The 26316-nt window shown below is 54.5% G+C and overlaps 1 protein-coding gene across 7 annotated transcripts in view; it reads left to right on the top strand.

Annotated features, from left to right (window-relative positions):
* Nucleotides 1-26316, top strand: part of EXD3 (exonuclease 3'-5' domain containing 3) — a 120027-nt gene that overhangs the window by 61516 nt on the left and 32195 nt on the right. For all 7 annotated transcript variants that reach the window (XM_073022122.1, XM_008005466.3, XM_073022119.1 and 4 more), the window contains 10 exons: nt 8200-8300; nt 11658-11731; nt 12055-12093; nt 13433-13599; nt 14050-14185; nt 14848-15058; nt 15228-15337; nt 15876-16038; nt 16132-16304; nt 18131-18298. In XM_073022122.1, coding sequence (XP_072878223.1) covers nt 8200-8300; nt 11658-11731; nt 12055-12093; nt 13433-13599; nt 14050-14185; nt 14848-15058; nt 15228-15337; nt 15876-16038; nt 16132-16304; nt 18131-18298 — 1342 coding nt within the window. The remainder of the gene's footprint in view (nt 1-8199; nt 8301-11657; nt 11732-12054; nt 12094-13432; nt 13600-14049; nt 14186-14847; nt 15059-15227; nt 15338-15875; nt 16039-16131; nt 16305-18130; nt 18299-26316) is intronic.

The raw sequence follows: 26316 nt of genomic DNA, 5'->3' as shown, positions 1-26316 counted from the left end.
TCATTCACACAATGGGGCTGAGTCCACCTGACTCAAAGCATTGCTAAGACTTTTCATCACAGGGAGCAGGCAGGGCACGCACAGAGCCAGGCCAGGCACAGGTAAGCACATAGTCAGTTGGCATCGATCCTATTACATTTAAAAAAAAAAAAAAGACATAGGGCCGGCCGCAGTGACTCACACCTGTAATCCCAGCACTTCGGGAGGCCAAGGCAGGTGAATCACGAGGTCAGGAGATCGAGACCATCCTGGCTAACACAGTGAAACCCTGTCTGTGCTAAAAATACAAAAAATTAGCCGGACACAGTGGTGGGTCCCTGTAATCTCAGCTATTCTGGAGGCTGGGGCAGGAGAGTGGAGTGAACCTGGGAGGCAGAGCTTGCAGTGAGATCTGGCCACTGCACTCCAGCCTGGGCAACAGAGCAAGACTCCGTCTAAAAAAAAAAAAAAAAAAATAGAACAAAACGGTGAATGCATTGATGGAGGTGGGAACCAGGGGTCTCATTGGGAAGAAAAGAAATATACATGGAAACTGGGAGGGTGAAAAAACCCTGCAGTGTTAGATTTCATTGCAGATACTGGTTTAAATTAATGACTTTTTTTTTTTTTTTTTGAGACGAAGCCTCTGTTGCCTAGACTGGAGTGTGGTGGCACAATCTTGGCTCACTGTAACCTCCGCCTCCTGGGTTCAAGTGATTCTCCTGTCTCAGCCTCCCAAGTAACTGGGACTGCAGGCATGCACCAACACACTCAGCTAATTTTTGTATTTTTAGTAGAGACAGGGTTCCACCATGTTGGCCAGGCTGGTCCCGAACCCCTGACCTCAGGTGATCCGCCCGCCTCAGCCTCCCAAAGTGCTGAGATTACAGGCATGAACCACCGCACCTTCCCTAAAGTAATGATTTTTTAAATGTTTCCTAGCTCTGTGCTCTGAAAGGGCCTGGATGCAATGGCACCCCATAGCAATGGGCATACCTGGCTGCCAGCTCAGTCACCAAATGCCATTCTCCACTGAAAGAAGCAAGGGCTTTTCAGAGAATAGACTGAGCACAGAAATGACAATGGTAATGGAGTAGAACAGCTTGACTTTTAAAAGTCCACGAGTCCACAGTGATGCCCAAGGAAAGTAGGGAGGAAAGCTCTTCTTTACAACATCTTCCAGCTAACATGAAAAAGGAATGACAAAATTAAAAATCACCATATTGCAACTCTCCGTAAAGTAACTGATTCAGGCATAGATCATCAAGGGATGCTAAGAAAGAAAGATAAAAATGTGAGTGACCAACATCAGGAATGAAAGGGGGGACATTGTTACAGACCCTATAGACATTAAAGTGGTTGTAAGGGGATATTGTTTGCAACTTAATGCAAATATACTTGACCATTTAGATGTAATAGACCAAATGCTTGAAAAATACAATTTACCAAAACTGACACTAGAAAAAATAGAACATTTGAATAGTCCTATATATCTATTAAGCAAATTAAATCCACAGTTTAAAGCTGTATCACAGAGAAAACTTTATTAGAACCCAAATGGTTTCAGTAGTGAATTTTTCAAACATTTAAGAAAGAAATTGGCTGGGCGCGGTGGCTCAAGCCTGTAATCCCAGCACTTTGGGAGGCCAAGACGGGCGGATCACGAGGTCAGGAGATCGAGACCATCCTGACTAACGCGGTGAAACCCCGTCTCTACTAAAAAAACGCAAAAAACTAGCCGGGCGAGGTGGCGGGCGCCTGTAGTCCCAGCTACTTGGGAGGCTGAGGCAGGAGAATGGTGTGAACCCAGGAGGCGGAGCTTGCAGTGAGCTGAGATCCGGCCACTGCACTCCAGCCTGGGCGACAGAGCGAGACTCCATCTCAAAAAAAAAAAAAAAAAAAAAAAAAAAAGAAAGAAATTGCACCATGGTTGGATGCAGTGACTCACACCTATAATCTCAGCCACTTTGGGAGGCTGAGGCAGGCGGATCACCTGAAGTCAGAAGTTTGAGAACAGCCTGGCCAACATGGTGAAATCCCATCTCTACTAAAAATATAAAAATTAGCCGAGTGTGGTGGCTCATGCCTATAATCCCAGCTACTCAGGAGGCTGAGGCAGGAGAATCGCTTGAACCTAGGAGGCAGAGGTTGCAGTGAGCCCAGATCATGCCATTGCACTCCAGCCTGGGCTTCAAGAGTGAAATTCCATCTCAAAACAACAACAACAGAGTGAGAAGACACCAACAGACTGGGAGAAAATATCTGAAAAAGATGTGGGATAAAGGACTGTTATCCAAAATATACAAAGATCTCTCAAAACTCAGCAGTAAGAAAATGAACAACCCAAATTAAAATGGGCAAAGGGGCTGAGGGCAGTGGTTCACACCTGGAATCCCAACATTTTGGGAGGCCAAGGTGGGGCCAATCACTTGAGCCCAAGAGGTCGAGGCTGCAGTAAGCTGTGACTGCACCAGCGCACTCCAGGGGCAGAGTGAGACTCTATCAAAAGAAAAGAAAAGAAAATGAGGAAGTTCCTTTCTATGCTTAGTTTGTTTAGAATTTTTATCAGAAATGTATGCTGGAATTTATAAAAATGACTTTTCTGTTGAGATGAACACATGGTTTTTCTTTTTTGATCAGTTAATTTTGGGATAGACTCACTTGGCCATTAGGTATTATCTTTGGGGTAATTTTATTCTGTTTGCTTAAATTTTGTTAGGAATGTTTGCATCCATGTCCATGAGGGATCTTGGTCTGTTATTGTCTTTTCTTGTAATATATGTTTACTTTTGGTATCAGAAAAATGCTTGCCTGATAGAATGAGCTTGGAATTATTCATTTGTCTTTCAATTTTCTGGGAAAACTGTGCAGTTGGCATTACTTCTAACTGAAAACCCATTTCCTTAAAATAGGACTATTCACATTGCCTATGTCTTTTTGAATGAGCTTTGGTTGTTTTAGTCTTTCAAGGAATTTGTCCATTTTATCTAAGTTGTCAAACTTACTGGCTTGAAGTTGTTCGTAATATTCTCCTGTTATCTGTTTATTATCTGTAGACTCTGCAGTGATATCAGTGCTCTCATTCCCAGTGCTGGTGATTTGTGTCTTTTTGTCCTGCAGTAATTCTATGATCTATGTCATTTCTAGGTCAGTTTCTACTCATCACATTTTGCCTCATATTTCCTCTTCTCTGCATGCCTGGTAATTTTTTTTTTTTTTTTTGACAGAGTCTCACTCTGTCGCCCAGACTGGAGTGCAATGGCGTGATCTCGGCTCACTGCAACCTCCGCCTCCCAGGTTCATGCCATTCTCCTGTCTCACCCTCCCGAGTAGCTGGGATTACAGGCGCCCGCCACCACGCCTGGCTAATTTTTGTATTTTTAGTAGAGATGGGGTTTCACCGTGTTAGCCAGGATAGTCTCGATCTCCTGACCTCATGATCCGCCCGTCTCGGCCTCCCAAAGTGCTGGGATTACAGGCGTGAGCCACCGCGCCCGGCCTAACTGTCCCCTATTTCTGAGGCAAAAGCCTTCTTAGAACTATAGTCAGCTGGGTGCGGTGACTATATGCGGTGGCTCACCCATGCCAGGGTCCTTGGTAGGCAGGAAAATAAGTACAAAGACCGGGTACAAAGAAACAACTGTCATTTTCTCCGTAGATATGTTTTTATATGTAGGGAAGAAAAACCAAAAAATCTACAAATAAAGTATTAGAATTAATAAGTAAATTTAGCAAGATCACTGGTTACAAAGTAAGCTTATAAAAGCCAATTGTAGTTTTTATACTTTCAATAAAACTTGCTCAAATAGGATATAAAATCACTGAGAATAAAGACTGGGTGCAGTGGCTCACACCTGTATTCCCAGCACTTTGGGAGGTTGAGGCAGGTGGATCACTTGAGGTCAGGAGTTCGAGACCAGCCTAGCAAACACAGCGAAATTCCGTCTCTACTAAAAATACAAAAATTAGCTGGGCGTGGTGGCGGGCGCCTGTAGTTCCAGGTACTCAGGAGGCTGAGGCAGGAGAATCACTTGAATCTGGGAGGCAGAGGTTGCAGTAAACCAATATTGTGCCATTGCACACCAGCCTGAGTGACACAGTGAGACTCCATCTCAAAAAAAAAAAAAAGAGAAAAAGAAAAAGAAAAAAAAAAGAATAACATAAGAGATTGACAAATTTGACTTAATACCTTCTGGACATCAAAGGACATCATTGAGAGTATGATAAGGCAACTTCTAGACCAAGAGAAGATTATTTACAGCACCTATCTTACAGAAGACTTATCCAGAATATTTTTTAAGCAAAAAAACCTACAAAGCAAATAAACAATAAAAGACAAACCAAGTTTTTAAATGAGCAAAAGACTTGAATAAGCACATCACAAAAGAGGATATCCAGATAGCCAATAAGTGTAGGAAAAGTTGCTAAGCACCATTAATATCAGGGAAATGCAAATGAAGCCACAACGAAATACCACTACCTCCTATCAGAAAGGCTAAAATTTAAAATTTGAACATACCAAGTGTTGACAAGGACATGGAGCAACCAGCACTCTCACACACTGCTGGTGGGATGTGCACTGGCGCAGACACTTCAGAAGATTATTTAGCAGTTTCTACGAAGGCAAAAAAAACATATGCCAACCCTATGACATATGTTGTACAAGTCCACTTAGCCCAAGAGAAATGAGCTCATTATTCACAAAAGCTCGCAGTCGTGGCAGCTTTAGTCATTGTCTCTGAAACCTGGGAGCGGCTCTAGTCCCCAGAGCAGCAGAGTGGATGCAGTGATCACGGTTCACAAACCCAGCTGTGAGAGACTGAACCTCGTCACACTCAGCAGCGTGGGCAGACTGCATGGAAGAAACCAGATCCAAAAGTGGCAGAAGTGTCCCTATTCTATCATTCCGTTTGTATCAAGTTCAAAATCAGGCAAATCATCTCTGGCCATAGAAGTCAGAGAAGTGTGGGATGGGGATACACAGAGATGGACACGGGAGAAACTTTGGGGTGCGGGAATGTCTTTTATTTAAATTTTACTTTAGAGACAGGGTCTCACTCTGTTACCAAGGCTGGAGTGCAAGGACACAATCACAGCTCACTGCAGCCTCAACCTCCTGGGTTCAAGCCATCCTCCCGCCTCAGCCTCCCAAGGTGATGGGATTACAGGCGTGAGCCACTGCACCTGGCCTGGAACGTTCTATGTTGAGATTTGGGCAGTGGGTTTACCAGTGCATTTGCACCCATGATTGGCATACCTTACCATGTGTCACTTATACCCTCAGTAAATAGTTTATCTTAAAAAGTAGGACTTAGGCCGGGCGCGGTGGCTCACGCCTGTAATCCCAGCACTTTGGGAGGCCAAGACGGGCGGATCACGAGGTCAGGAGATCAAGACCATCCTGGCTAACACGGTGAAATCCCATCTCTACTAAAAATAAAAAAAATTAGCCGGGCGCAGTGGCGGGCGCCTGTAGTCCCAGCTACTCGGGAGGCTGAGGCAGGAGAATGGCGGGAACCCGGGAGGCAGAGCTTGCAGTGAGCCGAGATCGTGCCACTCACTCCAGCCTGGGCAACAGAGCGAGACTCCGTCTCAAAAAAAATAAAAAAGTGGGACTTGCCAGGTGCAGTGGGAGGATCACTCGAGGCCAGGAGTTTGAAACCAGCCTGGGCAACATGACAAAACCCTGTCTCTACAAAAAATACGAAAATTAGCCAGCCATGGTGGTGCATGCCTATAGTCTCGCTACTCAGGGGGCTGAGGTGGGAGGATCACTTGAGGCCAGGCGGTTGAGGCTGCAGTGAGCCTTGATCACACCACTGCAGTCCAGCCTGAGGGACAGAGTGTCAAATATATATATTTAACTTTTTAAAAAGTTTTAAGTAGGACTTACAGTTTAAAGTGGCATTTAAACACAAGCATCTATTGCCTCTTTGCTTTAAAATGAAGACAAAAATTTCAAGAGAGTAAGAGAGGAGATGGGAGCTGGAACCTGGAAGGCAGATGTCCAGGCAGCGACAGTCCTCAGAGGCCTGAGAGTGCGGAACCGCAAATGCAAGAAGCCGGTTGGCTTTGGAGCCTCAGGGAGGCACAGGAAGTGGAGGCCCAGATTCCTCCAAGAAGCTGGGCTGGAAACAGGGTCTCCAGGGGGCCTTTGTGAGTGGCACGGTTGAGGACAGGCCTGGGGCTCCGTGCTGAAACCGGAAGGATACAGGTGAGACCCTTGCTGGAGGTGCACAGACACTTCTCAGCCGACAGTACCTCTGGCCTTCCAGGGCTGCCAGGCCACACCGTGCACACAGGGAGGTGGCTCCTCTGCAGGGCAGCGTTGGGCAGGAGCAGTCAGAGTTGTGGGGCCTCTCACCAGCCACAGGTATGCTGACAGTAATGCACGGGGATGGTTACCACTGCGTGTCACCTTGATCGGATGGAAGGATGCAAAGTATTGATCCTGGGTGTGTCTGTGAGGGTGTTGCCAAAGGAGACTCACCTTCGACTGAGTGGACAGGGAGAGGCTGACCCACCCTCAATCTGGGGGACACCGTCTAGTCGGCTGCCAGCAAGGCTAGAATATAAAGCAGGCAGAAGAATGTGAAAAGGTGAGATGGGCCTGGCCTCCCAGCCTACATCTTTCTCCCGTGCTGGATGACTCCTGCCCTTGAACATCAGATTCCAAGTTCTTCAGCTTTGAGATTGGGGCTGGCTCTCCTTGCTCCTCAGCTTACAGATGGCCTATTTTAGGACCCTGTGATTGTATGAGTTAATACTTAATAAACTCACTATAGATAGATAGATAGATAGATAGATAGATAGATAGATAGATAGATATAAAATATATCTATATATATATTACTTATATATATGTATATATATCCTATGGGTTCTGTCCCCCTAGAGAACCCTGACTAGTACACACACTAAGCTGGAGCTTGGAGGAAGCAAAAGAACACTTAAAAGCACAAACGCTGTAACCAGGATCTTTGGAAGATACTGTGTCTGTGAAGTGGAGGTGGGGTTCCCACAGAAAGAGCTTTCAGACAGTAGGACAGAACCTGGTGGATGAAGGACAGGATGAGAAATGAAAGCTCGGTGGGAGGTTTGGAAGATAAATTTGAAGTTGTCTTCCAAGAAGTAGTACAAAATACATAAAGAGAAGGACAATCAGAGAAAAGATGTTTAAAATTGGAGATGCCGTCAAGAAGGTCCAACATACAAATAACGGGGATTCCAGGAAGAAGGGAGAGCAGGGAAGGAAATTCCTAAGTAATTCGTCGCTGACGGGTTTCCAGATGCGAGGCCACGGGAGCCTCTACGGGAACCGGACTTGGCAGGTTTGTGGAGTGGCCGAAGGGGGGTGGAGAGAGACCCCCTGGGGGGGCACATCGTCATGAAATTTCTCAACACTAGTGAAAATGGAAGAGCCTCAAAACCTCCAGAAGAGCAGGTCACATCAGAGGGGCAGGAAGAGGAATGGGTTCTGGGGTCTCAACAGCAGTTCCGGGAGCAAAGCCTGCCTGTGCTAAGGGAACGTTATCTCAACCCAGAAGTCCTGGCTCCACTGAACTCCCAAGCTGGTGTGCAGCGGGCCCAGACCCTGGAGGTGCACAGCTCCAAAAATACTCCGTGGACCTTATCTTGGGAAACACCCAGCAGCTGAGCTTCACCACTACCTGGAGGTTGGAGGGTGTGGACCAGGGCATGGGGGGGGTCAGTCCCAGGACCGTGCAGGGCAGGAGCTAGAGAGTGGCTGGAGGGGCAGGAGGAGCCAAGTGTCAAGGGACCAGGACGGGAAACTGAGAGACAACAGAGCCAGAGAAGCATCAACCCTGAAAGCAGCAGAAGGCTGAGCTGTTGAAGCCGTTACGCAGCCAGAATATCACCAGCGAGAAGGTGCTGATTTAGCTAAAACTCTAATACTGTTATTTTGGGAGTCCGCCTTCCGTGGGGAGAAGTCAGTACCAAATACCCAGAAGTCAGTAATCAAGAGATCACAATCCAAGGATGTTACCCGGAAACGTGGAGGCAAATACACAACCATTTCAGTGTCGACCTGCAAGTGCTAAGGATGGGGTGGGCAGGGCCGAGGGGTGACACCTGCATTTTCTTATAAACCTCACTTGAGGTTTGAACTATGCATGCGTATGACTTTGATGAAAACGAAAATCTTAAAACGTATTAACTTAAAACAGCAACAGGGGCTGGGCCTCTCTCTCTCCACAGACAGTACCCTGAGGTGACCTCCTTGAGCCTGGAGAAGCTGAGTCCAAAGGTGCTGAGCAGGCAGGTCTTGCGTCTGCAGGAGCAGTACGGCGTAGCCCCGGGTGAGTCCAGCCCCCCGCATTTCTGCCCCGGAGGCCAGGGAGAGCCGCCAAGCGTGGCCAGGGACATGTTCTGTGACTGGGGCTGCCCGTTGTTCAGGTGCCAACAAAGACCAACCTTCCCCGAGAGCCCCTCCCTGCCTCTTGCCCAGCTCATGCCAGAGTGGCTGCGAGGTGGGCCTGGCCTGGGCCCTGCCACTGAGCAGCCCACGGGTCTGAGGGCTCCTCTGCCCACCTAGGGTGGCTCTGGGAGCGCTTCCTGCCTCCTGCCTGGCTGCAGAGCTGAGGGTGAGTGCTGAGTCCAAGTCTCCAGGACTCCGCAGCCACTCCTCCCAGACCCCTCTGGACAGGCTGATGGCCGCACCTGCCTGTGTCATTGGACACCAAGGGAAGCCACGTCCCCTTTGTTCCCAGGACCCCCTGCAAGGGCCAGGAAGATGCACTGAGGCCCCATCCACAGGGCCCTTGAATCTCAGAAGGGTGCAGGCTGGCGCCTGGCTGGCAGTTTGGGTTTTATCTGGATTTTGCAGTGTTTCTAGGTTCTCAGCATGGTTACAGCCCAAATCCCTTCTGTTGATGCAGTATTGTATCCAGAAGCCTTTGGACGCAGTATCCCACAGGCAAAATGAAGCCTAAAAGCATGGAAATGTCAGGAAAGCTGCCCCCATCTGTCTGGACCTGAGGGAAGGGCCTTTGCAGCAACACCTGGGCTGCCCAGCTGTGCCCCTGAGTAACTTCTCCCTTCCTCCTTCCTCCTGTCTCCTTCCTCCCTTTCTTCTTCCTCCTTCCTCCTGTCTCCTTCCTCCCTTCCTCCTTCCTCCTTTCTTCTTCCTCCCTTCCTCCTTCCTTCTTCCTCCTGTCTCCTTCCTCCCTTTCTTCTTCCTCCTTCCTCCTGTCTCCTTCCTCCCTTTCTCCCTTCCTGCTTCCTCCTTTCTTCTTCCTCCCTTTCTCCTTCCTCCTTCCTCCTTTCTCCTTCCTCCCTTTCTCCCTTCCTCCTTCCTCCTTTCTCCTTCCTCCTTTTTCCTTCCTCCTTCCTCCTTTTCTCCCTTCCCTCTTCCTCCTTCCTATCTTCCTCCTATCTCCTTCCTCCCTTCCTCCTACCTCCTTCCTCCTGTCTCCTTCCTCCCTTTCTCCTTCCTCCTTCCTCTTGTCTCCTTCCTCCCTTTCTCCTTCCTCCTTCCTCCTGTCTCCTTCCTCCCTTTCTCCCTTCTTCCTTCCTCCTGTCTCCTTCCTCCCTTTCTCCCTTCCTCCTTCCTCCTGTCTCCTTCCTCCCTTCCTCCTTCCTCCTTCCTCCTGTCTCCTTCCTCCTTCCTCCTGTCTCCTTCCTCCTTCCTCCTTCCTCCTTCCTCCTGTCTCCTTCCTCCATTTCTCCTTCCTCCTTCCTCCTTTCTCCTTCCTCCTTTCTCCTTCCTCCTTCCTCCTGTCTCCTTCCTCCCTTCCTCCTTCCTCCTGTCTCCTTCCTCCCTTTCTCCCTTCCTCCTTCCTCCTTTCTTCTTCCTCCCTTTCTCCTTCCTCCTTCCTCCTGTCTTCTTCCTCCCTTTCTCCTTCCTCCTTCCTCCTGTCTCCTTCCTCCCTTCCTCCTTCCTCCTTCCTCCTTTCTCCTTCCTCCTTCCTCCTTTTCTCCCTTCCTCCTTCCTCCTGTCTCCTTCCTCCTTCCTCCTGTCTCCTTCCTCCCTTCCTCTTTCCTCCTTCCTCCTGTCTCCTTCCTCCATTTCTCCTTCCTCCTTCCTCCTTTCTCCTTCCTCCTTCCTCCTTTCTCCTTCCTCCTTTCTCCTTCCTCCTTCCTCCTTCCTCCTGTCTCCTTCCTCCCTTCCTCCTTCCTCCTTCCTCTTGTCTCCTTCCTCCCTTTCTCCTTCCTCCTTCCTCCTGTCTCCTTCCTCCCTTTCTCCCTTCCTCCTTCCTCCTTTCTTCTTCCTCCCTTTCTCCTTCCTCCTTCCTCCTGTCTTCTTCCTCCCTTCCTCCTTCCTCCTTTCTCCTTCCTCCTTCCTCCTTTTCTCCCTTCCCTCTTCCTCCTTCCTCCTGTCTCCTTCCTCCTGTCTCCTTCCTCCTTTCTCCTTCCTCCCTTTCTCCCTTCCTCCTTCCTCCTTTCTCCTTCCTCCTTCCTCCTTTTCTCCCTTCCCTCTTCCTCCTTTCTCCTTCCTCCCTTTCTCCTTTCTTTCTCCCTGTCTCCTTTCTCCTTCTTCCTTCCTTTCTCCCTTTCTCCTTCCTCCTTCCTCCCTTTCTCCTTCCTCCTTCCTTCCTCCTTTCTCCCTTCCTCCTTCCTCCCTTTCTCCTTCCTCCTTCCTTCCTCCTTTCTCCTTTCTCAGAAGTGTATTGGGCTTTGTGTAGGTGCTACCCAGAGGTGCCACGTGGTTTAAAGAGGTAGCGGCCCCAGGGGTGTCCAGTGTACGAGGGTAGCAGGGGCCTCGTTTCCGGGAAGGAGGAAGGTGGGAGGTGGGTGCCCTCATCCCCCCTTGGACCCAGGGCAGGTGGCAGATTCCTGGGCGAGGCCTCTGCTGGAAGTTTGTGCCCTGGTGGCTGTGTTCCAGGAAGCTGGCCTCCCTGGTTAGCCCTTGTCCCTGGCCTTGCTGTGAACCGCACAGACCCCCACTGTAGCCTGCAGATGGGGTCCTCACCACAGGGTGCTCCCAGGTGTTGGAGGCAAGTGTTGGCAAGGGCACCCACGTGTCTTGAGAGTGTGTGTTACAGGGACCCTCGGTGAGGTTGGGCCAGAGCCAGGCAGGGGCCTCAGGACAGATGGTCGCCCGGCTCCCCGTGGCTCTGTTCTGGGCGTGGGTGGGCGGGGCCCTGAACGGTTGGCATCCCGCTGAGGACTGGCCAGCCCGTTAGCACCACTGGCTGCCACGCCCTTGGGGGAGGGGCTCGGCCAGACCGTGGTACCCTCCCCGGGGCCCCCTCAGGCTCTGGGGTGGAGTATGGAGGGGAGGCTGACGGAGACTGGACGTGCGTGGGCCTCGGGCCCCTGCCGCTCATGGAGCTCCAGTCATGGGACCCACAGTGAGCGTCGGCTCTGTCCACGAGGTTCCCCTGCCAGTGAGAGAAGGGCAGGGCACACACGCAGATGCCAGCGCCGGCAAGGAACCTCCCTGAGGAAAGACAGGGAGGCCCCAGAGGGAGGCCCAGATGAAAGGGCCCGCCGCACACATGCAAGGGAGAGCCCAGGGCTGGCGGGACCCCCAGGCTGAGTGGGGTGGACCCCAGCAGAGGCCCAAGCGGTGGGGAGGGGGTGGGGTCCGGGGCAGAGGTGGAGGGTGGTGAAGAGGCAGGCACAGCCCCCCTGCCTGTCTCCCGCCTGCCCCAGAAGGAGGCTGTGGTGAGGCTGCCCTGAGCCCACAGTGCTGAGCTGGCCTTTCCTTTCAGCGCTGTGTCCCAATGCGGCCATGTGGCAGCGCCTGGCGGCCCTGCGGCACCTGTGCCACAAGCGGTTTGTGGAGGTTCGTGAGCAGGAAGGGGTCCTGGGGGCGGCCAGCCATGGCCTGAGCCTCAGACTTTGGCCTGGGATACTCACTGCGCACTGTGGGTTTGCACCGATGTCCCAAGCAGGAGCTGCTTCTCACCCCAGAGCTGGGCGAGCTGGGTCAGGCCTGGGTGAAGGGGAGGCCGTGGGGCCCTGGCTCTGGGCTATGGCACCACGGTGGGTGAGCACCTGGGCTCTGCCAAGGATGTACCCTGCCAGGGGTCAAGGAAAACTCCCACCAGGCCCCTGTTCAGCCTCTGGAGCTGCCTGGCAACTGTCCCTTCCCGTTTGCTTTTGCAGAAGAGCCTGTCTCAGGAAAACTGGGCTGACCACGTGCAGGTGAGTTCGTGCTCTTGCCTGGGCAGCTGTCCTGGGGGCACAGGCCCGGAGCCTCCTGAAAAAAGCAGGCAGAGCTGAGGCCTTCACGAGGGCTGCTGACCCCGACCCCGTGTTGGGGCATGTGCCTGGCAGGCAGGTGCGGGGTCCCCAGGCCCGGGAGGCCTGAGCGGGAGCTGAGGGCATCGGTAGAGCCTGACTGGGCCTCGTTCCAGGCGGACGGCAGCATCCGTGCCACCCGAATCGGCCCAGCGGAGCTGCCTGTGGGGTCGGGTGGGGGCTGAGAGTTACCGGAGAGGTGCGGGGCGCCTGGGCGAGGCCGGAAGGAGGAAGGCCGGGCCCCCCCGCCGGTGCCAGCATGGAGCCGGCCGGAAGGGCAGCGGACGTCCTGAAGAATGCGGGCGGCTTCCACGTATTGTCGTCCACGTGGGAACCCACGCCGGGGAAGCAGCCTCGGGCTGCTGGGCCTGAAGCCAGCGGGGCAGGCGGACCCTCCTCGAGGCCGTGGGGCGGGAGGTCGTGCAGGAGCTCAGCCTCCAGGGCGGGTCCCCTCCCTTCCCGCCTGACACCCAAGGCCATCCCAGACCCATGGACTCCGGGACCGTGCAGGGAGGGAGACCCTCGCTCGTGCTGGGCCCTGCATTTCCTGGTGGGGGCCGAGGGTCCTGCAGGCCTGTGGGTGCCTCTGCTCCTGGGCTGGGTGCTGCCACAGGCGGCTGCAGGGTGGGAGAGAGCTCACCCTGGTGAGGATGAGGATTCTCGGGACCCCCTTGGTCACTGCCACCCGGAGGGCACCCCTCTGTCTGCTCCTGGGCTGTGGGTGAATGGGTGCCCAATAGCCTTCTAAGCCCTGCCAGCCAAACCCCACACAGTGAGGAGGAAGGGAAGGGGCAGAGGGGCTCCCCTGGCAAGAGGAGGAGTGTGGAGATGGGGCAGGCTGGGCAGGTGCTCCAGAAAACACGCCTGGGTTCCTGGGACCCGGAGTGGGGGCAGATGCCTGGTGAGAGCAGGAGGGCCGGCGGAGGCTTGGAGTCCAGGAGGGGCCAGCCAGGGCTGAGCAGAGGTGGGCAGCCTTCACCTCAGGCTTGGAGACCCAGAGGGCCAGCCAGGGCTATACTGGGGTGGACAGCCTTTGCCTCAGCACCTCTATCAGCCGCTTTGGTCCTGTGGAACCTTGACCTTAGGCAGGACAGGCACTGCAGGCCTGGGGTAGACAGCTGCCCCTCCTCCCCCAGTGCTGAGAGCCAGTCTGCAAGGTCGGGGTCTATGGGGGTCCCTCAGGGCAGAGCCCTGTAGCACAGCAACATCCCCGTCTCCATCCTCACGGCCACCCTCCCCACAGGGCCTGGTGGGGCAGAACCCGTGGCTTCAGGAGCAGCTGTCTCAGCTGCTGGTCTCCCACGGTGACCCAGTCACAGCCGCCCGGTGTGCCATGGGCCTCTCACTGCCCGAGGAGCGGCTGCCGGCTGCGGTGGCTGTGGAACTCCGCCAGCTCAGGCTCCAGGGGAGGTGAGCTCTGCCAGGTGACCCCAGCTAGGGGTGGGTTCCGCCCAGGATGGCTCTTACCCTTGGGACGACAGCTCACCAATCTGCACGCCAGTGGCTTGAGAATTAGAAATCAAGACAAAACAAAGAGCACAGCTATACACAGAGCAGACAAGACAGCAGGGCCCAGCCCTCCTACTCTGCTGCCAGCCCACAGACTCTGCAGCCAGATCCATGGCCAGCCCGACCCACGCGGGACCCTGAGGAGCAGGCTGCCCTATGGTCTGGGAGGGCAGCCACTGGGAGGAGAGGCAGGAGCAGGGGTCACGCTGGGCTGGACTGAGCCGGCGTGGGAGGAGGAGCCACGACCCGAGATGCCCCCACCAAATGCCCCGAACGCTCCCCTCCTGCTCCGAGGTCAGAGTGAGTGGGGGACCAGGGACATGGGGGCGCTACCAGCTCTGCTCCTCCCAGGGTGGCTGAGGCTGACTGGAGGCTGGAGGTGAAGGACGTGAAGGACCGTTACTACCAGCTGCCCATCCCCAGGGAGAACATCCACCTCCTGGCCTCGTGGGAAGACCTGACCAGATGTGAGGGTGCACTCCTGCAGGTGGGCCCCTCAGCCGCTGGGGCAGCGCCCGGTGGTGGGATCCCCCTGCCAGGCATTGGAAGAGCATCAGGAGCATGGCATTCAGAGAGAGGCAAGGCCTCTGGGCATGGGCTCGCCAGGTGCCCCAGGGCTGCTGTGAGGGCAGCCATTCCCCGCGCTGTGTTGCTGAGACTCTAGGATGCTGGGTGCTGGGCACTGGGTGCTGGGTGCTGGGCACTGGGTGCTGGGTGCTGGCATTTACCCAGTCCTGCCAGCCTGTGGAAGGTGCCACCCACGCTGTGTTGCTGAGACTCCAGGATGCTGGGTGCTGGGCGCTGGGTGCTGGGTGCTGGGTGTTGGCATTTACCCAGTCCTGCCAGCCTGTGGAAGGTGCCGTGGGATCCCCGTTTTACAGATGGGGCACGAGACGGGGGTGCATCCTGACACGGGCACTGCCTTTGGCACTAGGCCAGGCCTCCCTCTCTGGTCCAGCCACAGAAAGCAAGGGGCAGCTGGGGCACTGGCCTTAGTGCCCCCCAACAGCCCAAGCCCTACAAGCATGCAGGGGTGCAGGGACGTCTCCCTGAAGCCCAGGCTCACATTGCTGCTCAGACCCTCCAGGCTGCCGTCGCTGCAGAACCGAGTTGGCCCTGACGGTCACATCTGCCCCTTTCTGCTCACAGCCCCACCAAGTAGTTGGTGTAGACCTGGAGTGGACACCTGTGTTCGTTGCTGGGGGCCGGCCTCGGCCGTCACTCCTGCAGGTGGCCGTGGAGGGCCGCGTGTTCCTTCTGGACGTCCTGGCACTCTCGCAGCCACCAACAGGGCAGGGAGCCCAGGCCTTCTCCCGGCTGGTGGCCCAGCTCCTCTCAGACCCCTCTATCACCAAGCTGGGTGAGTGAAGCCCCAGGGCCCCCTGCCCAGTCCAGAAGGGAAGCAGCCCCCACCTCTGCCTGACCCTTCCCACTGTGCGCCCCCGGGAGGGTGCTGGATGCACCCTGGGGTCCGGGGACAGTGCTGTCCCTGCCTGCAGGCGCCCCCCCATGATGGTTCCTGCCCACAGGCTACGGGATGGTGGGGGACCTGCAGAAACTGGGCGCATCCTGCCCCGCCCTGGCCCATGTGGAGAAGCAGATTCTGGGTGGCGTGGACCTGCTGCTGGTGCACAGACAGGTGGGCACCCACTGAGCCGCTCACACGACGTCGAGTGGGCCTGGGTTTTGAGGGCTGCTTGGGGCCCCTCCACACCTTCCCAGTGGCCCTGGGCTTCTCCTGCCGGATTCCTGTCAGCTCAGCCTTAGTCACCAGGGCCCCCGAGCAGAGCCTGGCAGAGGTGGATCTGGCGTCCCCAGGGAGGGAGCAGAGCCTCCTGGCGCGGGCATCCCTGAGCCCCTGTGAGACCCTTATCTGGTGTGAGGGCACCTTCCCTCGGACCTGAGCCCTGGGTTCCACTTGGAGGAGCTACGGGAGGGAGCCCCTGGAGGTGACGGTGTGAACCCCGGAGCTGGCCCTGGTGTGTAGTAACCTGCAGCCTGCGACCCCCACGTGGAGCCTGCCCTCAGATGTGTTGCTCCTTCTCCCTGTCTCTCCTGCACGGCCGCTGGTGGAGAGGGGCGGGGCCTCCTCCAGAGTCCCACAGAGCCGGTGTGAGTGGGCTCGGTGAGCTGTGCTCCCTCCAGACGCATCACTCTGCAGGGCACTGTCTTAGCAGATGCGGGTGGCAAACATGCCAACCTCAGGCACGGACAGGGCCAAGGGGCTGAGGGGCCTGAGCCTCCTGGTGCAGCAGGTGCTGGGCACAGCCCTGGACAAGACGCAGCAGCTGTCCAACTGGGACCGGAGGCCGCTCTGTGAGGAGCAGCTCATCTATGCAGGTGTGTGGGGTGGTAGGTGGGACTGACCCCTCCTCATGCCCCACGGCCCTCCCACCCTCTGCCCCAGGAGGCTGAGGCCGACTCCCCACACAGCTGCCGATGCCTACTGCCTGCTGGAGGTGCACCAAGCCCTGTGCAGAGAGCCTGCCCGCTTCCACCTGTCGGAGGACCTGGCCGGGAGCCGGAGGCCCAGGCACACAGAGAGACCAGGGCCTCAGAAGCCACCTGGCTTGCAGAAAGCATCAGCCTCAGCCGCACCCAGGCAGGTGGGTGATACCCCGCAGGGTCCGTTTGTCAGGATTCTTGGGGAAGGAGGTCCCCGTCCATAAACCAAGGACCTGCACAGAGACAAGGCCGCTGGGTCAGAGTGTGTGGAGGGGGCCCCTCTCCTCCACACTGGACCCCCGGCCCCTGGAGTGAGAGGGGAGCAAAGTCCTGATGAACTACCTGCATGACTGTCATGGGGGCTGCCCTTGCCTGGGGGGCCACTGCTCAGGAGGCAGCCGTGCCCCTGAGTGCCCCAGTCCCGTCCTGACACTGGGCCTGGCAACCTCCTCCCATGGCCCAAGGCAGCATCTATCCCCCTCCCTGTGATCCCCACCCCTCTGTCTATCCCCCTCCCCGCGATCCCCACCCCTCTGTCTATCCCCCTCCCCGTGATCCCCATACCTCTATCCCCCTCCCCATGATCCCCACCCCTCTGTCTAGCCCCCTCCCCATGATCCCCACCCCTCTGTCTAGCCCCCTCCCCGTGATCCCCACCCCTCTGTCTAGCCCCCTCCCCGTGATCCCCACCCCTCTGTCTAGCCCCCTCCCCGTGATCCTCACCCCTCTGTCTAGCCCCCTCCCCGTGATCCCCACCCCTCTGTCTATCCCCCTCCCCGTGATCCCCATACCTCTATCCCCCTCCCCATGATCCCCACCCCTCTGTCTAGCCCCCTCCCCGTGATCCCCACCCCTCTGTCTAGCCCCCTCCCCGTGATCCCCACCCCTCTGTCTAGCCCCCTCCCCGTGATCCCCACCGCTCTGTCTAGCCCCCTCCCCGTGATCCCCACCCCTCTGTCTAGCCCCCTCCCCGTGATCCCCATACCTCTATCCCCCTCCCCATGATCCCCACCCCTCTGTCTAGCCCCCTCCCCGCGATCCCCACCCCTCTGTCTAGCCCCCTCCCCGCGATACCCACCCCTCTGTCTAGCCCCCTCCCCGCGATCCCCACCCCTCTGTCTAGCCCCCTCCCCGCGATCCCCACCCCTCTGTCTAGCCCCCTCCCCGCGATCCCCACCCCTCTGTCTAGCCCCCTCCCCGCGATCCCCACCCCTCTGTCTATCCCCCTCCCCGCGATCCCCACCCCTCTGTCTAGCCCCCTCCCCGCGATCCCCACCGCTCTGTCTATCCCCCTCCCCGCGATCCCCACCCCTCTGTCTAGCCCCCTCCCCGCGATCCCCACCCCTCTGTCTAGCCCCCTCCCCGCGATCCCCACCCCTCTGTCTATCCCCCTCCCCGCGATCCCCACCCCTCTGTCTAGCCCCCTCCCCGCGATCCCCACCCCTCTGTCTATCCCCCTCCCCACGATCCCCACCCCTCTGTCTAGCCCCCTCCCCGCGATCCCCACCCCTCTGTCTATCCCCCTCCCGTGATCCCCACCCCTCTGTCTAGCCCCCTCCCCGCGATCCCCACCGCTCTGTCTATCCCCCTCCCCGTGATCCCCACCCCTCTGTCTAGGCCCCTCCCTGTGATCCCCACCCCTCTGTCTAGCCCCCTCCCCATGATCCCCACCACTCTATCCCCCTCCCTGCGATCCCCACCCCTCTGTCTAGCCCCCTCCCCGTGATCCCCACCCTCTGTAGGGCACACGTGCCACCCCGGACACACACGTGGAGACCCCCCAGCACCAGCACTGGAGCCCCCCGGGGATGGTTTCGTTGCATGTTGTCTGCATTTCTGCTGTTTTATGCACAGCACACACAGTGCTCCTCTTCTGAAGATAAAACAGAGACACAGCTGGCCACACAGCCTCAGGGCCCTCACTCTCTGAGGCTGTGAGGGGCTGGGTGGGGTGACCATGGAACTGCTGACCAGGGCTTCACCGCAGGTCCCTGTGGCTGTGGCTGTGGCTGAGGGCACCGCCCCTCAGGTCCCTGCCAGGGCCTTCCGCGTGGTATGTGACAACATGCTGCAGGGGCTGGCACGGAGCCTCCGCTGTCTGGGTGTGGACGCACGCATGCTGGGCAACGGTGACGACCACCGCAGGGCGGCCGAGGTGAGCCTGCGGGGAGGGTCTTGGGATCCTCCTAAGGTGCGGCTGCCCCTAGCACAGGTGTTCCCACCCCCAGCACCAAACTCCTACCTTCAGCTCATCCACGGCTGCCAGCTGTGCCAGGCAAGCTCTGGGAACAGGATGGGGTGGCCAAGGATGGAGGGGTTGGGGGCCAAGTGGCTGAGATGGTCCCAGCCTCAGCCCTCATCACCCTACAAAAGGAATTTACAGATGGAATTGACACTACTAATCAGTTGACCTTGAAATAGAGCCTATCTTATTTGGGTGGGCCCAGGGTAATCACATGAGCCCTTAAGAGCAGAAATGGGGCCGGGTGCAGTGGCTTATGCCTATAAACCCAGCACTTTGGGAGGCTGAGGTGGGAGAATAGCGGGAACCCGGGAGGCGAGTTCCCCAGCTGTTTGCACTTTCTGTTCTGAGAGATCACTGGGGCCAGGAGTTCGAGATCAGCCTGGCCAACACGGTGAAACCCGATGTCTACTAAAAATACAAAAATTAGCCGGGCGTGGTGGCGGGTGCCTGTAATCCCAGCTACTCAGGAGGCTGAGGCAGGAGAATTGCTTCAATCCCAGAGGGAGAGGTTGCAGTGAGTCGAGATTGTGCCACTGCACTCCAGCCTGGCTGACAGAGCAAGACTCCATCTCAAAAAAAAAAAAAAAAAAAGCCAGGCACGGTGGCTTACGCCTATAATCCCAGCACTTTGGGAGGCTGATGCGGGCGGATCACGAGGTCAGGAGATCGAGACCATCCTGGCTAACACGGTGAAGCCCCGTCTCTACTGAAAATAAAAAAAAATTATCCAGGTGTGGTGGCAGGCGCGTGTAGTCCCAGCTACTTGGGAGGCTGAGGCAGGAGAATGGCATGAACCTAGGAGGAGGAGCTTGCAGTGAGCCGAGATGGAGCCACTGCACTCCAGCCTGGGCGACAGAGCAAGACTCCGTCTCAGGAAAAAAAAAAAAAAAAAACAGGAATGGAACGCAGAAGACAAGGAGATTCAAAGCACAGGAAGGATTCGATGTCTCATTGTTGGCTTGAAGATGGAGGAGGTCACACAAGGAAACCTCAGTCCAACAGCCACAAGCAGCCAGATTCTGCCAACACCTGACCAAGCCCAGAAGCAGGTTCTTCCCCAGAGTCTCCTAAGAAGATCCCGGCCACTAACACTGTGATTTCAGCCATGAGACCCTAAGCAGAGAACCTGGTCGAGTCCACCAGATTTCTGGACTTCCACAGAACTATGTTTTAAGCTGCTAAGCTTTTAGTAAATTGTGGCAGCAGCATTAGAAAAATAATATGGAGGTCGGGCGCAGTGGCTCACGCCTGTAATCCTTGCACTTTGGGAGGCTGAGGCAGGTGGATCACGAGGACAGGAGTTCAAGACCAGCGTGTCTCTACTAAAAACACAAAAATTAGCCAGGCACGGTGGCGGGTGCCTGTAATCCCAGCTACTCGGGAGGCTGAGGCAGAGAATTGCTTGAATCCGGGAGGCAGAGGTTGCAGCAGTGAGTGGAGATTGCACCACTGCACTCCAGCCTAGGTGACAGGGCAAGACTCTGTCTCAAAAAAATAGAAAAAAAAATATGGATTGTGGTACCAGGAGTGGGGTGCTGGTGTAACACACAGCTAAAAATGCGGAAGTAGTTTTAGAATCAGGTAATGAGTAGAGGGTGGAAGAGTTCTGAGGATCACAACAGGAGAGGCCTAGAGAGCCTTGAAACAGACTGTAGAAATACGGACATTAAAAGTGTCGAAGGTGGGCCGGGCGCAGTGGCTCAAGCCTGTAATCCCAGCACTTTGGGAGGCCGAGACGGGTGGATCACAAGGTCAGGAGATCAAGACCATCCTGGCTAACACAGTGAAACCCCGTCTCTACTAAAAAATACAAAAAACTAGCCGGGCGAGCTGGCGGGCGCCTGTAGTCCCAGCTACTCGGGAGGCTGAGGCAGAAGAATGGCATGAACCCGGGAGGCGGAGCTTGCAGTGAGCTGAGATCCGGCCACTGCACTCCAGCCTGGGCGACAGAGCGAGACTCCATCTCAAAAAAAAAAAAAGTGTCGAAGGTGGCCGGGCGCAGTGGCTCACGCCTGTAATCCCAGCACTTTGGGAGGCCGAGGCGGGTGGATCACGAGGTCAGGAGATCGAGACCATCCTGGCTAACATGGTGAAACCCCGTCTCTACTAGAAATACAAAAAACTAGCCGGGCGTGGTGGCGGGCGCCTGTAGTCCCAGTTACTCGGGAGGCTGAGGCAGGAGAATGGCGTGAACCCAAGAGGCGGAGCTTGCAGTGAGCCGAGATTGCGCCACCACACTCCAGCCTGGGAGACAAAGTGAGACTCCTTCTCAAAAAAAAAAAAAAAAAGGTGTCGAAGGTTAGGAAATAGGAGCGGGATGCTGGTAAATGCAGCTGAAACAGACGGAGCCGAGATGGTTAGACCTAAGCCACAACAGTGTGAGGGTGTCAGACCAAAGCCAAATTGACCAGTTTTCTCCCTTAGGGGAGTAAGAAGTGGAGTTAGTTGGTATTTATTCTTCATGGAGAGGCAGAATCCATCTTGAACCCTCGATTTGTTTAAATACTAGTTATGGGTAATCTTACCCATATATTTTTTCTAATTACTTTTATTTTCTTTCCTTCAGTAAGAAGTGAATTTTTTTTTTTTTTTTTTTTTTTTGGAGACAGAGTCTTGCTCTGTCTCCCAGGCTGGAGTGCACTGCCCAGCTTTCTTTTTTTTTTTTTTGAGACAAAGCCTCATTCTGTTGCCCAGGCGGGAGTGCTGTGGTGCTACCTGGACCCACTGCAAGCTTCACCTCCTGGGTTCAAGCAATTCTCCTGTCTCAGCCTCCTGAGTAGCGGGGATTACAGGCACTCACCACTACATCCAGCTAATTTTTGTATTTGCAGTAGAGACAGGGTTTCTCCATGTTGGTCAGGCTGGTCTCGAATTCCTGACCTCAGGCGATCTGCCCACCTCAGCCTCCCAAAGTGCTGGGATTACAGGCATGAGCCACCGCGCCCTGCAGGATCTTTCCAAATCATGTGTTTTCTACTAAGACTCCTGGAGAGATGAGTTAATTGTTTCATGTTTCATGTTTCAGGATTATATCTTGAGTTTGATTTTCCATACCTTTCAAAAGAAGGATTACCAATAAACTTACAAACATTTTTTAAAAAGAAAAAGGAAAGAAAGCACTCCGGGTGAGAGCCCAGAGGATGTGAGGAGCACGTCCTGACAAAGTGGAGGGAGACAGGCCCCTGCTAGGCGGTGGCGGGAGACGCCATGGGGCTGTGTCCTGCTGTCTGACAGAGAGTTAATCAGGTGAACCTGGGTGTTCAGCTGAGGAGATCTCCAGACTGTGGAAGATGCAGCTTGGTCTCTTCTTGCTGCTTATGGCAAAATGTGAGCAGAAGGAGGGACTGAGGGGAGCACTCTTAAAAAGGAACTAGGCCTTGATGATTTTGGAAACTTTCATCCTGTCCAGATGGCAAAAGATGCTAAGAATAAGTGATTGTTCCCAGAAGTGTGACCTGAAAAGCCGAGTGTGTATCTGTGCATGAGTGAGGTCAGAGCAGTCAGAGTCTTCAAAAGCAAACCTGAGGCTTCCAGAAAGTGCAGGGGCATCAGCCCTTGGCCACCTCCGCAGACACTGAAGTGGACAGGAAATGTGCCAGCAAAGTTCCACGCCACTCACAATCTTCTGAGACACGTCTTGTCAGCCACTGCAAGCACGGAAGCCAGTTCTCGATAGTAAATCTCTTTTATCTCCCACTGGTTCGCTTCTCTAGATCAGCCCAACTGACACATTTTGGTGCCGGAAGTTGTTGCAGAGGAAGGTCTTACAGATGAGTTCTCTGCACTGGTTCTGGGACTTCCGGAATTGGTTCTCTAATACTATTAGATTTAGACACACTAAGGGCCTAGTTTCCAGTAGTAAAGAGGATACAGGCCGGGCGCGGTGGCTCACACCTGTAATCCCAACACTTTGGGAGGCCGAGGCAGGCGGATCACAAGTTCAGGAGACCGAGACCATCCTGGTTAACCTGGTGAAACCCCGTCTCTACTAAAAATACAAAAAACTAGCCGGGCGAGGTGGCGGCGCCTGTATTCCCAGCTACTCGGGAGGCTGAGGCAGGAGAATCGCGTGGACCCGGGAGGCGGAGCTTGCAGTGAGCCGAGATTGCGCCACTGCACTCTGGACTAGGTGACAGGGTGAGACTCTGTCTCAAAAAAAAAAAAAAAAAAGGATACAGTAGTCCATGGTGAGATGTTGCAAAATTACTCAAAATATTGCCATGGGATACCCTTCATTGGGAACCTATAGAAGCACAGATTCTGAGGGAACAAGTATGTGCTACTTCCAAACATTGCAGTCAAACTAATGGGTATAATGGGATGGGCTGGTTGCTCCTAACTGTGCTGGAGAAAGTGGAGAAGAAAAAGGTGAGCTCAGGCTCCACACCAAGGACCTGCCAGCTTCTATAGTGGCCCTAAAAGAAGCCCTTATCCCCTGTAGCTGCAGAAGTAAAACTGCTGAACACCACGCCTGGAGTTTAATCCTGTGAGCAGCTGAATCACAACAGAAAGTAAATTCACAACTGATGTTATTAACCTTTGTCCACTTGGCCAGTCCTGTCCATGTAAAATTATATTTCATTGTCTTTGAACATGCTTTTCTCTGATTCTTTTTTGTTTTGTTTTGTTTTGAGATGGAGTCTCGCTCTGTCACCCAGGCTGGAGTGCAATGGCACGATCTCGGCTCACTGCAGCCTCCACCTCCCAGGTTCAAGCGATTCTCCTGCCTCAGGCTCCCCAGTAGCTGGGATTACAGGTGCCCGCCACCACGCCCAGCTAATTTTTGTATTTTTAGTAGAAACAGGGTTTCACCATGTTGGCTGGGATGGTCTCGATCTCCTAACCTCGTGATTCACCTGCCTTGGCCTCCCAAAGTGCTGGGATGACAGGCATGAGCCACCGTGCCCGGCCCTTTCTCTGATTCTCGATGAAGTTGAGCGTCTTTCCATGTTTCCTAGCTATTTGCGCTTTCTGTTCTGTGGAGCGCCTTGTGGCTGTCACTGCTGCCCTAAGAAAGGTCTGGCTGCAAGGCTGGGAACTTGGCTGGGAAACAGTTCCCTGACGGATATAAACCTTCCCTAACGATGAAGGTGGTTTGCGGTGCCTAATCTTTACAAACAATGTGGTTTATGGTGGACGTCACTTTCCTCCCAGGACTCTGGAATTTTGGCATATGCCAGGCAGAGGGTATCAATATGACCACGCCCAATAAAAACTTCAGGTGATGAGTCCCTAATGAACTTCCCAGATAGACAACACTTCACAAATGTCATTACAACTTTTTGCAGAAGTTAAGCGCATCGCACAGGATTCTCTTGGAAGACAACTCCTGGGTGCCTGAGCCCCGTTTCCTCTGACTCTCCTGGGAGAGGGCTGCTGGGTGCCTGAGGCCCGTTTCCTCTGACTCTCCTGGGAGAGGGCTGCTGGGTGCCTGAGGCCCGTTTCCTCTGACTCTCCTGGGAGAGGGCTGCTGGGTGCCTGAGCCCCGTTTCCTCTGACTCTCCTGGGAGACGGCTCCTGGGTGCCTGAGCCCCGTTTCCTCTGACTCTCCTGGGAGACGGCTCCTGGGTGCCTGAGCCCCGTTTCCTCTGACTCTCCTGGGAGACGGCTCCTGGGTGCCTGAGCCCCGTTTCCTCTGACTGTCCCGGGAGATGGCTCCTGGGTGCCTGAGCCCCATTTCCTCTGACTCTCCTGGGAGATGGCTCCTGGGTGCCTGAGCCCCGTTTCCTCTGACTGTCCCGGGAGATGGCTCCTGGGTGCCTGAGCCCCATTTCCTCTGACTCTCCTGGGAGACGGCTGCTGGGTGCCTGACCCCGTTTCCTCTGACTCTCCTGGGAGACGGCTGCTGGGTGCCTGACCCCGTTTCCTCTGACTCTCCTGGGAGACGGCTCCTGGGTGCCTGAGCCCAGTTTGCTCTGGACTTTGCCCCGTGTGCCTTTTCCCTTTGCTGACACTGCTATATACTGTTCACTGTAATGAGCCTTAGCCGGTGTGACTGTGTGCTGAGTCCTGAGTAACACTGAATCACCAAGCCTCAGGATGATCTTGGGGACCCTCAACACGTGCCTGGTCCAGTCTTTGGCTTTCATTTTTAAGAGACAGGGTCTCATTCTGTCTGGCTGGAGTATAGTGGTGTGATCATAGCTGACTGCAGCCTCAAAATCCTAGGCTCAAGTGAGCCTCCCAACTCAGCCTCCTAAGTAGCTAGGAACACAGGCACAGGCCACCACACCCAACTAATTTTTAAAATTTTTTACGGAGACAGGATCTCGCTATGTTGCCCAGGCTGGTCTTGAACACCTGGCCTCGGGTGATCCTCCTGCTTCAGCCTCCCAAAGTGCTGGGATTACAGGTGTGAGCCACCGTGCCCGGCCTGGCCTTGAGTTTTTACATGATGCCATGATGTCTTAATTCCTCTAGCATTTTCACTCATCTTCGTGTCTAGTAGGGTGAGTATCTACCTCGTTCTTCTCCTTCAGTCCTTTGTCCTTTCTGTATAGGTTTAGAAACAGGTCACCAATTCAGTTTTGCTTGGAACTGCATTGGCTCTATAAATCAATTCAGGGAAAAGTGACATTTCTAAGATATTGAGGCCAGGTGCAGTGACCTCACCTATAATCTCAGCACTTTGGGAGGCCAAAGAGGGAAAATTGCTTGAGCCCAGGAGTTTGAGACCAGCCTGACAACATAATGAGACATTGTTTCTTTTTTTTTTTTTTTTTTTTTTTTTTTTTTTTTTTTTTTTGAGATGGAGTCTGGCTCTGTCGCCCAGGCTGGAGTGCAGTGGCCGGATCTCAGCTCACTGCAAGCTCCGCCTCCCGGGTTTACGCCATTCTCCTGCCTCAGCCTCCCGAGTAGCTGGGACTACAGGCGCCCGCCACCTCGCCCGGCTAGTTTTTTTGTATTTTTTAGTAGAGACGGGGTTTCGCCGTGTTCGCCAGGATGGTCTCGATCTCCTGACCTCGTGATCCGCCCGTCTCGGCCTGAGACATTGTTTCTAAAAAAAGAAATAGCCAGGCATGATGGTGCCACCTGAAGGACTGAGGTGGGAGGATCACCTGAACCCATGAGGTCGAGGCTACACAGTGAGCCATGATCATGCCACTGCACTCCAGCCTGGGCAACACAGCAAGACCTCATTAAAAAATATATATTTTGTTTTGTTTTGTTTTGTTTTGAGATGAAGTCTCTGTATGTTGCCCAGGCTGGAATGCAATGGTGTGATCTTGGCTCACTGCAACCTCCACCTCAGGGTTCAAGCGATTCTCCTGCCTCAGCCTCCTGAGTAGCTGGGATTACAGGCACGTGCCATCACACCCAGCTAATTTTTGTGTTTTAAGTTGAGATGAGGTTTCATCATGTTGGCCAGACTGGTCTCAAATTCCTGACCTCATGATCCACCCGCCTCGGCCTCCCAAAGTGCTGAGATTACAGGCGTGAGCCACCGCGCCTGACCTCTTTCTAACACATTTAATAACCTCCATAAAGATCTTGCATGTCATGTGTTAGATTTCATCCCAGGAACTTTACATTTTTGTTGCTTTTATAAATTGCGTAGGTTTTGTTTTCCACTGGTACAGGGACTGTGGTTGCCCTTGATGAGTTAGTCTTACATCCAGAAGACTTGCTAAATGCCCCTAAATCTTACTGAATTGCTTGTCAATTATTTGGAGTTCTCTTTGTACACATCATCTGCAAACTATGAGGGTTTTATTTCTTCCTTTTCAGTCCTTGTATCTTTCCTTCCTTATTTCTGTTGTTTTTTTTTGTTTTGTTTTTGTTTTTTTTTTTTGAGACGGAGTCTGGGTCTGTGGCCCGGGCTGGAGTGCAGTGGCGTGATCTCGGCTCACTGCAAGCTCCGCCTTCCGGGTTCACGCCATTCTCCTGACTCAGCCTCCCGAGTAGCTGGGACTACAGGTGCCCGCCAC

The sequence above is a fragment of the Chlorocebus sabaeus genome, chromosome 12 (assembly GCF_047675955.1).
Source record: "Chlorocebus sabaeus isolate Y175 chromosome 12, mChlSab1.0.hap1, whole genome shotgun sequence".
Lineage (NCBI taxonomy): Eukaryota > Metazoa > Chordata > Mammalia > Primates > Cercopithecidae > Chlorocebus > Chlorocebus sabaeus.
Note: the sequence above shows the minus strand (reverse complement) of the source record. Positions and strands in the feature narration are given on the sequence as shown.